Source organism: Barbatula barbatula (genome assembly GCF_947034865.1).
Source record: "Barbatula barbatula genome assembly, chromosome: 2".
Taxonomy (NCBI): domain Eukaryota; kingdom Metazoa; phylum Chordata; class Actinopteri; order Cypriniformes; family Nemacheilidae; genus Barbatula; species Barbatula barbatula.
In genome coordinates, this window is record NC_136767.1 from 26,167,693 (window position 1) to 26,184,129 (window position 16,437).

Below are 16,437 nucleotides of genomic sequence, written 5' to 3' on the forward strand. Positions count from 1 at the left end.
GGAGTGAATGCGGGGGGTGTGTGTGTGTGTGTGTGAGAGAGAGAGAGGTAGATTGAGTGAATGCGGGGGGGGTGTGTGTGTGTGTGTGTGAGAGAGAGGTAGATTGAGTGAATGCGGGGGGGGTGTGTGTGTGTGTGTGTGTGAGAGAGAGAGAGGTAGATTGAGTGAATGCGGGGGGGGTGTGTGTGTGTGTGTGTAAGAGAGAGAGAGGTAGATGGAGTGAATGCGGGGGGGGTGTGTGTGTGTGTGTGTGTGTGTGTGAGAGAGAGAGGTAGATTGAGTGAATGCGGGGGGTGTGTGTGTGTGTGTGTGTGAGAGAGAGAGGTAGATTGAGTGAATGCGGGGGGGGTGTGTGTGTGTGTGTGTGTGAGAGAGAGAGGTAGATTGAGTGAATGCGGGGGGGGTGTGTGTGTGTGTGTGTGTGAGAGAGAGAGGTAGATTGAGTGAATGCGGGGGGGGTGTGTGTGTGTGTGTGTGAGAGAGAGAGGTAGATTGAGTGAATGCGGGGGGGGTGTGTGTGTGTGTGTGTGAGAGAGAGAGAGGTAGATTGAGTGAATGCGGGGGGTGTGTGTGTGTGTGTGTGTGAGAGAGAGAGGTAGATTGAGTGAATGCGGGGGGGGTGTGTGTGTGTGTGTGTGAGAGAGAGAGAGGTAGATTGAGTGAATGCGGGGGGGGTGAGTGAGTGAAGGGGATGGAGAACTCTTATTTGTACAGGAACTTTGCTCGTCTATCTTTCTGAGTGGCAAATCTCTCAATGACCCTTGTGTTGAAATCTGGAATGTCCCGTGTGAGTTTCTTCTCTATAGAGAGCATAGCCAGAGCGTTGAGGCGATCTTGTGCCATAGTGTTCCTAAGGAACGTTTTGATCCTCTTTAAAGTAGAGAAGCACCTCTCTGATTCTGCTGTTGTCATTGGTGTGGTGATGAGGATCTTGAGAAGACTTACAGTTTCAGTGAATGTGTCTTGAAGGTTATTTTCCATTACAACCTGAAAGAGAGCCAGTGCACCACTGCAACCCTGGAAGTCCTCATTTTCATAGATAAGGGACAGTTCTGTTTTAAGTCTGGCTTTGTCCAACATGGGATAGGCTTCCACCGTGGTTCCTAGTGCTGAATCTGGGAACTTTCTGCTGTGTTGTGGGAACAAGTCTCCTTGCAACAGAGTGGCACTGATGAGATGATTGGTGAAAGAAAACCTCTCCTTGGCATGGCTCATAATGGTATCACACACCTATGAAATTATACATAATTGTAGAAGAGTAAGCACAGAAAACATTAAGTTTTCACATTTCTCAGTTCAACAATACAATAAAATCAGCATATTCATAGCAGTTACAATTTTGTTATGAGCAAGTAAGTTTTATTAATTACAATACAGACACTAGCTCTCACTCACTCGCTCACTCGCTCTATTGGCGGTCTCTATCACTCACTCACTCACTCGCTTTATTGGCGGTCTCTATCACTCTCTCTCTCGCTCACTCACACATACACACCATATAGCACTAATTAATAAAATCACAAATGTGAAAAAAAAGTAGATAGATTTGACAATTCAGAATACAAAAATGTGCAAACAAACACAAATACATATAGGCTATAGAATACAGAAACAGAATTTCTATTACTGCTTACCTCTATTGCCAGATGCTGTTGCGTTTCTTCTCCCATTGCCCTCCGTCTCTTCGGGGGTGGTTCCTGTACGGGTCCCCTATACTCCTCATCCTCAACTAGAGAAGGAACGGAGTCCCTGATCCAAAATAAGTTTCACAAGTCACTGTCCACCCTGAAATTACTGTATCAGAAACCAACTTGCTGGAGATATAAACATAATTTTAATAAATCTGTATTAAAATATGTGCTATTGTTGTGTTGGGCCTAGTCAATGTTATCTAGATTCATCACAAATAAATTCACTAGTCTAACATGGTGGCGAAATTGTAATATTTATGATAGGTTCTGTTGTGCTAAGCCATGTGGATTTATGTTTTTATTGTTTAGGCTGCATAAGCATGTTTTTAGCCAATATGCAAAATCATAGCCTACCTGATCACCTGTATGCTGTGAGTGAACCTCTGGGTGATCCCTGCGATGAAGACAGAGTCTATGTTCCTCTTCTGCAGATGGTTAAACAGCATGTCTACATGTGGCATGATTTTGTGGAATAACGCCAGGATGAAACAGAAAACCTCATCTTCCAACATTCTCATACAACCCCCGGCCTCTCTCTTCGATATGGCATCAAAGTCTCCTCTGTCTCGAATGGTTTGGAAGCACTTAACCAGTTCATCTTTGTGCTCGTAAACTGTGTTAACAGCACGACTGTGGAAGTTCCATCGCGTTGTTGAAGCACCTGGAAGTCTGTGTGCCACCACTTCATCCAGCACTGCCGTTCGTTTGAATGACTTGGAAAAAAATGTAGAAAACCCCCCAATGTCTGAAAAAAACTGCCCGATCTTTGGGATGTTGCCTGCTGCATAATGAGGTTCAACTGATGCGCATAACAGTGAACGTAGTATGCACTCCCGTAGACGTCTTGCACTATACGCTGCACTCCACCTGTAGCACCCCTCATCACTGCGGCACCATCATAGGCCTGGGCAATTAATTTTCTCTCTTGTCCCGCAGGAAGGATGGTGCTCAGCCTTTCCAATAATGCAGTGGCAATCGTATCAGCAGTCGCATTTGGAAGCGCGATAAACTCAAAAAAACGTTGTTGAATGTTGTTGTGGCCATCTATGTACCGTAGCACAAGCACAAGCTGACAATGAGTGCAGATGTCGGTTGTCTCGTCTGCCTGAATGGCAATATAGTCCAACTGTTTCACCTCTTCCAGAATGCGGTCTCTGAGAACTGACAACATGCGCAGTCTAACAGTTCATTTTGCACGGTCTTCGAAGTGCCTTTAAAAACAGTGGCGTTCTCCAGGTGCACCTCCAACTCACAGTCGATTGAGGCCATAAGATCAATTAGACCCAGGAAAATGCCAGGGTTTTCTGATGCGTCACTCTCATCGTGACCACGCAAAGCAAGTTCAAAGGCACCACAACATTTCACGGCATCAATGATCTTTGACAAAATATGCCGATTCCTGTCCACCTCCTCGTTGTGCCTTCTTATGGCAATGCGGTGTCCCTCATCTAGCTGTGTGGCTATACTAATTCGGCCTAGCATGGCTAGCTTCACAGAGTTGTCCATATGCACTCTTGCCCGTTCATGTTTCTTAATGCGTTCTGACATATGTTTCAGGTCTGTCACCCCTGTCTGTGTCCACGAGCTATCACAAGCACTTGTTTTAAACAGTAAGCAAGGGAAGCAAAAGATTGCATTGGCGTAACCACAGCTAGTAAGCCAAACCTTTCGATCGAACCAACCTCGGGAAAAGGTTCTCTTGTAGGTTTTCTCCTTTTCTCGCGCCTTTTGCGTTATATTCACTTCTGGCTTGTCTGGTCCGAGTTCTTTTACAATTAGTTTTTCCGCTAATGTTCTTCTTTCGAATGGATACAGGTGTAGAGATTTTACTGAATTTGGGGCAAGATTAACTCCCACGACTACATTATTGATATTCAACGTCGCCGGCGCCGCCATACTGCACTCGCACTCCGCTCTGAGGTAAAAGGTAAAAAGTGGTGCACTGCTCTAATCTTGGTTAGGGATGTGCACATCGATGCTATAGTATCGATATATCGATACTCGAAAGCTACTGTTTAGGTATCGATATTTCATATAAAGTATCGATATCTTAATTAAGGCATGACAAAATGTTATCAAAGCTGTGCAGTGTTTATGTCAATCGGTGACGGTGTTTATAATGTTAAAACTTTCCAGCCGGCTGTGCGTGCGTGCAGTCTGTAGCGCGATGACGTAGTGGACTTTACCCATACGTAATTGATGTCATACCCGCATGCACTGCGGGTGTATTTTGATGGTGCAGCGCGAGTTGTGTGGTCACGTGGACGACGCATTCATTTTAAACAGAGCGGCACGATGGCAGAGAGGAAAAGTAGCGTGGTGTGGTGCTATTTTTCTACAATATTGCACGATGCAATATATGTGATAAAAAAGTGGCACACAGCAATAATACTAGCAACCTTTTTAAACATTTACAAACGACACACCCTGAAACTTATAAAGAGGTTGAACGAAACCAAGCTGCCCGTGCCCAGTCTTCCTCTGCCCAGTCTTCATCTGTCCGACAAAAGACGTTACAGGAGACTTTCCAGGGAGGCAAAAAGTATCCAGGTACAAAGAGCTGGTCATTAGTTAACCTATTACGTGTAATCCCTTGTCACTTGGTACAAATAGGCAAATAAAAATAAGTGTGTTTGTGCGCGCACACAAATGAAAGTTTGCGATAGGAAACTTCAGTACAGTTCAGTAATAGTTCTGTACAGTAAGTGTAACAGTTTGTCATGAAACTGCTCCGAGACTTAGAGGTGAGATCCACTTGCAGCTTTATTAGGGGGTAATCCGAAGGCGTAATCCAAATAACGGGCAGGGGTCATACACAGGCAGGCAGTTCAAACAAAGCAACAAACCAAACAAAGAGACAAACCAAAACAAGCAGGGACCAGAGGCAAAAGGGTAATCAGGGAACAAGGCACAAATCCAGAAGACAGGGAATAGACACAGGTAACGCTCAGAAATGCAGACAGGCTAACAAGACTTCGCAGTGAGTGAATAAGTGCACATGGTATATATAGAGTGACTGTGAATGATATGCAGGTGTGTGTGAAATCAGTGCTGATGAGTCCGGGTAGTGCGTTATGGGAAATGTAGTCTGTGAGTGAATGATAAGTTTGATGTGGAGTGCCCTCTGGTGGTTTTCAAGGGCACTTCAGCTGGTGACCGTTACACAGTTCAAGAAAAATGGCCTGTTTAAAATGACAGTGAAAAAATGCACAGTTAATGTTTTTAGGATTTACGTTATTTCATCATAATTTTTGGAAGAATGTGGTTTAAACATTTAAATTTTTTGTTAAATTAACCTTTTATAATAAATATGTTATTAATGGCCAGTACAAGTCGTAATTTGTCTTTAATTGTAATTATATTCTATTATAAAAATGAAAAATTCTCATACACTTTAAAAATGATAGCAGTATCGGTATCGGTATCAGTATCGCTTAAATTTAAAGAAAAAATATCGGTATCGTATCGCATCAAAAAAATGTGGTATCGCCCATCACTAATCTTGGTACTACAGGCGATATTTTCAGAGCCCCTAAACCTTAAAATTACACGACGATGATTGGCGAAATATAAACTTTTTTGCGTAGCAACCGGGGAACTATTGGCTTAAATTCCAGCACTGTAGGGCTGAGCGAACTGGAGCCCAGGGAAGACAGCCTATTGGCTACTACTACTACACCAACATCCAAATATCATTCTGGAGAGTTCTAAACACATTCTAGAGTAAAACCATTAATATCATGTAATTAACACAGATTATTTTTCAAAATGAGAGATTATTAAAAGATTTTTTTTTTTAAATACAAATAAAAAACTGGCAGGGAGGTCGGCACCCCAGCGCCCTCTATGGGCGAGCCGCTGCTGGTGGAGCGGCATGAATATGACGATGATCTGCATCATTCAAATTCACTCGATGCAATTTAAAAAACAACGGAAGTAACGGTCAACTGTACACTTCGCTTCACGACCAGCATCAGAAGAGTTCGTCTTTCACCTTTCGCTGAAACTTGTTTACAGGAAGGATGCCATTGAAATGCAAAGAACCGTCTGACAAAGAGACTTGTATTATACATCCGCGGAGTCGGGCCAGGTAACCGGAAAAATCTCATTTTATTAATAATGCACCACCACATTTAACCAAAATCTTGTGTTTTTGGGGGTCGGGGTACAAATCATTTGTATTAATGCTTATTTGAGGAGGTTAAATCATGAAAGGCATTCATTCCTTCCACTGGAAAAGGGCCCTGGACTTTTTGTTACTAGAAATATCTTTGCATATGAAGGAAAATGTGAAAACAAAATCATAAAGGAATTTAATTTGAGTTAAACTCCCTCTTTTGAACAATCGATTAATCGATAATCGTGTTTTTATATACGCTTTAAGATAAACCGTGTGCAATTTCAATACTTGAATCCATTGTAGAGTATTTTCTCCATATATTTACCAAAGACGGTTTAATAAAATGCTGTTTGAAACTGCCTCTGTTTACAACTTCATGTGAGGCATAGATGTGGATGGTGCATATACTACATACAGTATATAACCATCACTGATGTTTCAGCTCTGCTTCTGCAACACCAGCACACGCTGCTCACACGTCAAATGAAGCATCTATGTATACAGTACAAATGTTACATTTCAGCCTTTTTAAGGCATGAATAAATCATAATCACAGGAAAAAACCTTTTACAGATGCTATTTCAGTGCTAAAAGATGAGTGACACAACGACACATTATTGAATGCGGTGGGACTTTGAGTGAATTAGCTAACCAAGCAACATACAATAGATTTTGTGTTTCAAAGCCTTTTTTTTTTTCCGCAGAAATGTATACCTGCTGTTCATGATCATCCTTACATCTTTCAACTTGTTTGCCATCCCTTTGGACATGGCCTTTTCTGAGGATATCCACAAAAGCTCACACAAGATTTGGTTATCTTTAAATGTCATCTCAGACATAGTGTTCTGTTTTGACATCTTGATAAACTTTCGAATGGGATTCTTCAAGGAACATGGTCAGGTAGGAAACCAGCCGTAACAGCGTTCTGGGTGAAAAACAAGAAACGAAATGAAAACTAAACCTTTGCATTAGCCAGATTACTGATGAACGCCTTAATAATGCCAATCACACATTTTTAGAAATAGTCCAGTTTAACTGATGACAACAACGTAAATATGATTATCTTACTTAGCTGCACCTGTCTATGTTTTTATATTCAAAACAGATTTTCAGTCCGCACTTTTTTGTTCCGTCTAGGTGCTCGTTCTTGATCCTCAGCTGATAAAGAAAGACTATCTAAGCTCGTGGTTTGTTCCAGACCTGCTGGCTGCGTTTCCGGCGGATGTCTTCATCATAATTTTGGTGAGTTTGCTTATTCGGCCTTATTAATATCAGTCACATTGATGATATCAACTATTCGACGTCTTACTATAAAACCATATTTGATTTGTTTCAGGAAAACTATCACGTTGACACGAGCTCGCTGGTGGCCTCAAAGATCATGAGGATCCTCATGTTTGTGAGGATTCTGAGCATGATACGTCTGCTCCGTGTCCCGAAACTCACCAGGTTTTTCTTGGAACTTGAAGAAGTAAGGAATAGCCAGTTTCTTGCATACAAAAGTAGACATTTTTGTTGTTGTATGGAGTGTGATTGTAATGGTTGCATGGTGTTTTCGTACGTGCTTGTAGGATTTACACATCCAGCTTGTAGCAGTGAGAAGACTCTTTAGAACCTTGTTTGTTGCAGTGGTGCTGTTTCTTATTATGCACTGGAACGCCTGCATCCAGTTTTTCCTCTCCGGGCTGGGTGAATTTCCACCTGATAGCTGGGTCACACAAGAACACCTCCTGGTAAATGGTACATGGTTTTTAATATGGTGAGAAGTCACGTGAATTGAATGCCTGTTTTATTCTTTTTTTGACACATTACGTAGAATGCCTCAATTGGAGAGAAGTACTCATCTTCTTTCTTTCGTGCATTCTGCCAAATGACCGGGACACTATGTGGAGCTTCTGACCCTCCGACACGTACGTCACACTTCCAACATGCATTCGAAATACTTAAATTCAGCGATGCTTGCATTTAGACGAACTCAGGGCTTTGACCAAATCCTTAACAATAAAACTTACCACAACCTAGTAAAAGCAAGCAGCACTCAAAAAGGATGTAAAAAGATGCAATAATGGCGTTTGCATGGATGTGTTTCTCTGATTTGTAGGTATTGAAGAACAATGGGCCGCCATCATAAGTATTGTGATTGGCCGATCGATGTTTATTGCACTTGTTGCATGGCAGATAGCAACATTTGCAGCTAGCAATGCGAACGTAAAAGAGGTGCTCTTTTGTAACATTTGCTCATTTTTATTAAATGAACTGAAGGTACGTCAGATAATATAATGGCATATTTGATATGTTACATCTGTAGCTGAAAAACTTCGAACATCTGCCCAAGGCATTGCGCAAGCGTGCCATTGCAGGCTACAGATGGCAACAGAAAAGGAGCTGTCTTGGCCTCCTGCAAGAATCGCTAAAAAAGGTTTGTCAAATTGAGAAAGTTAGATTTTTTAAAATATGAACTGATGTGTGCAGTTATACCATTTTGTCAAATGTTGTCACTGACCGATCAAAAGAGTGTAAATGTGTATACCTTCTAAACGTTTATTTTGTTCATGTGTAGGAGCAAATTAGCATATTCATGAGCTCAAAGCTAAAAGACATTCATGTTTCGTACTGTAGGATGTTATGAAAGTCATGTGCCCAAACTTGATGAAGGGATGGCTGTTTGCTAGTGGCGATGTCACGCTGATCGAGGCCGTTCTGATGAAGCTGGAGTGCGAAATCTTCCAGACAGGCGACATCATCATCCAACGGAACGGTCCTGCTGACAGGATGTTCTTCATCGAGCGTGGACGGGTACACGAGGAGATCAAGTCTTTCCAGCAGGAGCTCTTGTCTGGAGAGTACTTTGGAGGTGGTGTATGAGAAACTTGCTTTAATTCAGTTTGAACTTTACAGAGACACACATCATATCATTTTTACCAAGAACTTCCTACTTTTGACAGGAAGCTGGTAGAATGTGTGAAAGAATTCAGACATAATTCGGACAACTTGGAAAACGACCGAAAAACCTTTAAGTGTGCCATTGGTATATTTAAAAGAAAATATACATACAGTATATACTGTACCGCCAGTTTACTTTTTATGTTGACTTACTGTAGATCTACTTGTTTTCATCATTTGATGGAGAAATGCCGTACTCTATTAAAGTGTTATGACGTATTTGGCTTGTAGTTAAGTTTCTTGCTTATATATTGAATGTTTTTTCTATTTGGATTTCTCTGTTATGTCTTTGCAGAGATCAGTTTGCTCTTGGGAGGACAGCAGCCTGCTCAACTTCGTGCCTTAAGTTCCTGCACACTTTTTTCCTTGTCTGTGGACAAGCTGCAGGAACTTGAGAGGAGCTTTCCTGATGTGATCGCTGATCTGCGGGAAGCGGCTCATCAGCACCTTTCAGATATCGAGCGTACGAAGCCTTTTCAAAGCAGTCAGACTGGGTGTAGTGGCTTTAAAAAAAGTCTTTATGCTGAAAAAACAATGCGAGTGACGTTACAGTCCATTTAGCAATGCTCAAAACAAAGCTCAGAAGTTCAGCTTATGTTGGTGTATTATGTGTGCATTAACTCTCTGCTAAAGTGTTTTGTTTGTGTGCTTTACAGAAGGTGCTGCGGAGGATGAAAATGAAGATCAAGTGTGAAGAAGATGGAGTGCTTATTAATTAAAACTAAGAAACGTTCACACACTTGTCTCTGATTTTTTGGGCTTCGTTGGTTCTTGTCAATACTAGTGTTAACATATGGAAACATTTAGTGGTTTGCCCTTTAGTGCTCAAGTCACAGTTTTGGCCATCTTATCTTTTAATTTGACATTATTTGAAGATGAAAATACCTTTGCAGTAGTGTAATGCTATGGAGGAAGGAGAAAGTAAGCGGGATTATAAATCCACATTTGGTGGTTATGACCTAAATCAGCTTTAAAGCGATCCTGGTTAAGGCCTTTGGTCCTAAAGCGGCTTCTTCAAATGCTCCAGAGACTCAGCTTGAGGCCGGACCAAGGAGACCAGGTTGTCCAGCAACCTTTACCAGAATCATCTTCTCCACTGGGAGCCCACTCACAAGCCCCAGAAGCTTCTGAATATCAGAAGGCGTGAAATAAGATGCTGTTCTCAATGATGTTTATGAGTCTTTCGTGATTTTATTGCAATCAAAACATCTTGATGAATTATATGACAATACCTAAATGATTCTGTGAATCACAAACCTGAGGAAAAGAACTGTGATATAGAAAGGTCTCAGATTGAAAAAATACAGACTACTTATTTCCAGAGGTTCTTATAAATATATTTTACGGTAATACTTAGATTAAAACTAACATGTTTCTAAACTTCAATTTGATGATCCACTGATTCCGTCATACAGTAAGCATGCACAATAACTGTAACTGCAAAGTCATGGTCTTCAGTTTCAGGCACACCGTTGAATGAAAAAGATTCAACACTATTGCATATATCACACAAGCAGCCACACTAACACACAGATCAGTCCTTCATTGTCATATATTAATGTGCTTGGAAAACATGAAATAAATATTGAAAGGACCACAACATTTCTGATCTTCCAAAGCGACACACTAAGGCACTGCTGCTCCTTAAGGAAATGGGTGAACTTCAAGAAAAAAAACATGTCCAGGCCACCGTATACAACTTATATTTTTCTTAAATAAAAAAATTTTGCGATTGTGACATTGTGACCTACTTTAAGTACATTAATAAAAAAAATTCATTGTTATGGGTCCTGTATAGGAGGTTTCAATAATTCTCATTATTCTAAATGGTGATTCTCATACTGTAATACAGTACGTAATATAAATAAAATAAGCATAAATTAAAGCCAGTACAACATATTCTACAACATGATACTTGTCAAATTAAGTATTACAAGAAAAAAATAAGCCTTATTTCCCCAATACAACACTGAGACATTGGGTAAATGTATGTGCTTACTTATAAAATAATGTCACAATGTAAAAATGTATTAAACATCAGCTCTCTTTGAGCGAAATATTGTCTTATTTCTGGTGGAGAGAAAGATGACCACAACATGTCCTTTTTCTGAGTTTCACCCAATTTAACTTTAAAAACTGTCCTAGTTACAACACCGCTGCAATCTGGTATGTTGTTGCACACATTTGATACTCTGCTTCCATTCCAATAACTTAACTTCTTTTTGTTTTAACAAAATAAATTGTCAGTGTAGAACCCTTTTTTAGTAGTGTATATGTACTGTATGTATACACAGGTTATAACTTAAGTTATACAAATATGATGTTGCTGTAATCCGCTGAGCGGCTAAACTGGGAGTGCTGTATTTGTGACGCATCAAAAAGGACATCATACATACAAAAAACAGAAAGCTTTCCAATACTCCAATTATTACTCCACAAACATGTTGCAAAAATAAATTGCTGGTCAACAAAGAGTACACTTACTCCCCATTCACCCCCTCCTGACCCACAACAGGTGAGCAGGTGCCCGATAACCACTTCCTACATATCTCACGACCCCTCCCAAATCATGTGACGCATTTACCATTTCATGTCCACTACAGATGGATTTTGATTCTAGTTTATTTAGTGCAGAGCTTTTTAAACTTCAAAAGGTCCCAAAAGATATACATATTTTATATACATATAATATACACAATAAAGTACAGTCTCTTTACAAAACATTGATCACAAGATTGTAAGTGTGTAATGTAAATGATGTGCCCAAATGATAATATACTGTAGTAGAGTATACTATAATATTTACTATAGTAAACTGTAGTAAAATGTCAAGATACTCCGGTATAGGGTGTTCAATTAAGTATAGGCCTATTACAGTTAATGAATTAAAACTAGTTAGATACTATAGTTAATACTATAGTACAGAGAATTTTATTTTCATTAATGTATTATACATTATGTATTCAGGAAAGAAATTAAACTGCACTTCTTCACCTTGAATGGCCACTGTTGGTTTCCAGAACATGTCCGAGTTCTTCAATAGCTGACTTCTGTCTCTGTTAACTGCAATGATTTTACTCCGTCGGTTCAGCACCCTTCCATAACCCAATCTGAAGTCACACACTGTGCCTACAAACCAAAACAAATCATGTATTGACATCTAGAAAAAGAATAGCTTAGTTTTCTAAGCATTCCGAACAGTATAAAACCATAGAAAATAAAAAGACACTAGATGGCGCTGTTACTCACCTGCCAGCAGCACAAGATCAGCATCTTTCAAGGCATCTCTCCTGTTCTGTCTGATGTGCAGTAGACTGTTCTTTCCCAGCATGCCCCGAGACATCCCACCCAGGAAGCAAGGAATGCCTAAAGACTCTAGGGCCTTTCTGTAAGACACACATCCAAAAAGAGAGTTCAAACTTCAACCATGAGTTACATGTCCGGGTGCTATAAATCAATAATTGTTGCCGTTTTTGGCTCATGCTTACACAACTAAAGCATTATTCTATATGATCAATTTATTCAATACATACAGTAACTGTGTTGGTTGCATATGGAGCATAAAAACCCTTTGGACCTAAAGCAGTGGTTCTCGAACTGGGGGCCCCAAGATTGATCCAGGGGGACACGGAATTTGTATCATACTTTTCACGCAATCAAACACTAGAAAAATAACCAAAATTATTTATGTTTCAGCATTGTATAACTGAATATGTTTTTGGTTTCTTAAAATTCTAGTTTAGGATTATGCGACTTTATTTTGGGGAGGGTCGAAAATGCACTGTACAACAAGGAAAACGTTTGAGAACTACGGACCTAAAGGGATAGTTCACACCAAGATTTAAACTCTTTTTTTGTAAGAAAAATAAATATTTGTTCTGCAGAATACAAAAGAAGATATTTGTTGGTAGCCAAACAACACCGCCCCATTGACTTGGCCCCAAAATGATTTCTCAACATATTTTCTTTTCCACATAAAAATGAACCAGAAGTTTTGAACCACATGAGAATATAATTTTTTGAGAGAATTTTTTTTGAGTGTTATTTTATACTTCTAATGCCCTATATTGCAAAGAAAAATAAATAGTAAGCAGGTCTAAAGTAGCAGAACGGGTTTTTTCACGATATGATTTAAAAAAATGTAAAGGTGTCAACCAGTATATGTCAATATTAAATGTTTAATGTTTACTGTTTAATGAAGGAGGGGTGTCTTTAAATATCTAGACTGGCACCACAAAGACAATAGGTTTAATATCCAGAAGGGGATTGATGAACTACTCCATGAACGAGTATGACACAAACTGGGTAAAGACAGAATGGCTAAATGACCTGACATCATCTGCAGGTGTAGGCGGCAAGGTTGCTTGGCTGCCCAACAGTATGACGGGTTTCTTGGCTCGGCTCACCAGTTCCACACATCTTTGAATCTGGAAATGAATGAAACAACTTGAATACCGAGTCATGTAAATAAGATCTAATCTGCCGTGTCTGAAGTAAAAGTCACAGCTTTCTAGATCATTTCATTCTGCCCTGTTATGGTTCATGTTAAAGATGATGAGAATCAAATGAGATCTAATGTGACGCAACCATAAAAGCAATTAATAATACATCTCAAATGGCCATTAAACGATTGACAGGTCTCACCTCATCCTCTGTGGCCTGCGGGATGTGAACGGGAAGTGGGGAGGGATCACGGTTTTCCCAAGCTCCAGCAAATAAGTTAGATAAGTGATTTTTAAGATACCTGGCGGATAACAAACAAAAACACTTTCAACGTAAAAGTGATTGCCTTTCCTTTAATAATGAAATAAAGCGTAAGAAAATTGGAGGAAATAAAAAGTGAGAAATGTTTTACCGTGCAGTGATTTTGCCCATAAGACCTTTGGGAGTGTTTTTAGGGGCAAACTCTTTTTCCACCACATGGAAAGGGTACAGCGTGTCTATGGGAAGCTCGATAAACACTGGGCCTGTGAAATTGTTATACACATCAAACTGTACTTATGCACACAGAGTCAGGTCATGTACTCTCTAAAAAGTGTGATTCACTATATCTTAACTTGTCTGAAAAGTGACATGTTTCAATCACTCACAAAAATGATAAATGATTAAATGAAAAAATGGTCATTCGCAGCATTACCTGGTGTGCCAGACTGTGCCACGGCCAATGCTTTTCTCACAGTAGGAACGATTTCTCTCACTGTTCTCACTGAAGCACAGAACTTACAGAGGGGTTTAAAGAGAGACATCTGGTCAATATCCTGCAGGGCTCCTCTACCCTAAAAAACACAAAAATCGAATGTCAAGAGGAAGAGTGGTGGGTTATTCTTGTACAAATTGTAGATTTTCATATTTATAACAGATCACAAAACCATCACATATGACACACACTTAAAATATTACTGTTCGCTGTATTAACATAAACAATTAATGTCTTAAGCTAGGATCTCTTCTACGTTACACACACGACTCAACAGAATGTTCATATCAAATGTATTTTACAGTAAGATATACTATGTCTGCAACTTTTCAGCACCAATGAGAATTTATGGGATCAGATTGACAAAACATTCTTAGGAGGACAATACTCACATATTTATATCCACATCCTAATTTTATTTAAAAAAAGGAGTTTTATGTTCTTGCCATAAAGATCATCAGAAGTTAGAATAGCTTCACAGATGGGTCGAAATAAATTGATAAAGTGATTTTGTGTCCATAGAAAGCACATTAAATATAAGTAAAATGTCTTTTTACTTACAACGTAAAGTTTCTTGGACAATAAAGTCACAATTTGGTTGAAATACTGTTACATTGTCATTCAGCGTAACACAATATGTACAAATTCAGAATTTTACTTATTAAAATATATAAAATAATTAGGGGAGCATTCACATTTTATTGTGCTTTAAATATGTAAAAAAGATTATTGACCATTGGCCGAATTTTTTTTTTTTACAAATCATTAGCATTTAGTGTGAAAGTAACTATTCTCTTTTTATATGTGATAAATAGATTTTTGTGATAAATAGACTTATTTATTTTATGCTTAAACCCTTTTTCGTCAAAAATAAAAATTATTTTAGCAGTGCGGAATTTCATTTGAATATAATGATGATGATATAATGACATTCTTGTTCAGAGCAAGTCGAAACATTGAATGTCACAAGTATTCCGACAAATATAAAGTAACGACTTTATAATACAAGAATAAGTGTTCACAACATCATAATGCTAGCTAGCAGTTTACTTTTAATAGCTTATTGTTTGGCATCATACGTCTTCCAGAAGGAAATATTATGCGCAAACAATGGTGTCAGAGACTCCTCTATATTAAATTATGAGCGAAAGAATCCCTCCACAATAATTGATCATTAATGTCACTCAACACATCGTGTTACTATATACATGAGAATGCGATGTGCTTGTTACACTGAAAGGTTTGATAGATAAGTATACTGTAAGCTCTTGACCGGGCAAGTAGAAACAAAGCATGTCATTTTATTCTTAAGAAAAAATGAAGCAAACATTGAAGTTTCTTCTTTAGCTCCGTTCCTTAAGCTTCATCCCTGTACACCTGTTCTTCTGTTCATACTGAAATGAGATCATTTGCTTTGTTATTTTCTTTCTAGTGCGTTTCTTCTCTTCAACATGCTTCGTAAGATCCCGGGTAGAGCGGTTCAATAATAATATAAAAGTAATTGCTGACTTATTTGCTCTCTGTGTGTACACTTGTACTGGGCGGGAGGAACCAGGAGAGTTAAGATAAGCCTTGAGGTGAGGTGATGAATACACATCCAGTTTACTGTGTCAGAGATACATGGAGATAAAACCCTGTAATTTCATCACTACCACAATCTCATGAGTGCAGAGAAAGCATGTTAAGCATTCTTATACACACAGTTGTTGACAGACTCAATATTAAACTCACAACTTGCGCATGAAATGTTATATTCAAGTTTTAGAATTAAATTCATAAAATGATTTCTACTTTCAGAGCCTCACTGTTGCGGTCAGGGGGTTACCTCTGTGACGGACAGTTACCTGATATAATCTCACACCAATAGCGATATGAGGAACAGATAAGGCAGAGGTGTTCCAGCACGCCAGGCTGAGCAGAGAGTATGTAAAGTGCACCTTGAAGTAACTTTCTGACCTGCAGTAGAGTAGCAGCTGCACCACCGATAAGAAGCAGAGGAGATTCGGCCATCTGAGCGTTCTTCACCGCAGTGACAGTGTTGGTCAGTCCAGGTCCGGCCGTGACTGCAGCCACACCCACTGTGCCTACAGGGGCAAAACACTAGATTATCACCATCTAACATCCTCATGCAACACGAAGGACCCTCTTGCTTTCTTAGATTTGTTCTTACCGGAAAGTCTTGCCACGGCATCGGCTGCAAACACAGCCGTGGCCTCGTGCCGCGTGTCGACGATGCGGATGCCCAGTTTCTCACAGGCCACCAGGATGGGCGAGATGTGTCCTCCCACCAACGTAAAGACGAATTTGACCCCGTGAGCCCGCAGGACCTCCGCCACGCTCTCTCCTCCATGCCGGGGACTCTTACTTTCTGTCTGGGTGTCACAGACGTTGACAGTTAGAATAACATTCCCTGGTGTATAATGCAACAATCTTTGTCACTGCGAGGGGAGGAGAATACGCCTCAAGAGAATAGAATAATAGACACA

At 39.7% G+C, this 16,437-nt stretch overlaps 1 protein-coding gene across 1 annotated transcript in view; it reads right to left on the minus strand.

Moving 5' to 3' along the window:
• LOC306905108 (2-hydroxyacyl-CoA lyase 2-like) overlaps positions 1–16,437 on the minus strand; it is a 70,264-nt gene that overhangs the window by 50,413 nt on the left and 3,414 nt on the right. Inside the window, exons 2-9 of the mRNA XM_079475502.1 lie at positions 16,122–16,323; positions 15,908–16,035; positions 13,892–14,030; positions 13,610–13,721; positions 13,399–13,498; positions 13,084–13,181; positions 12,004–12,140; positions 11,749–11,883 (exon numbers count right to left, since the gene is read on the minus strand). Coding sequence (XP_079331628.1) covers positions 11,749–11,883; positions 12,004–12,140; positions 13,084–13,181; positions 13,399–13,498; positions 13,610–13,721; positions 13,892–14,030; positions 15,908–16,035; positions 16,122–16,323 — 1,051 coding nt within the window. The remainder of the gene's footprint in view (positions 1–11,748; positions 11,884–12,003; positions 12,141–13,083; positions 13,182–13,398; positions 13,499–13,609; positions 13,722–13,891; positions 14,031–15,907; positions 16,036–16,121; positions 16,324–16,437) is intronic.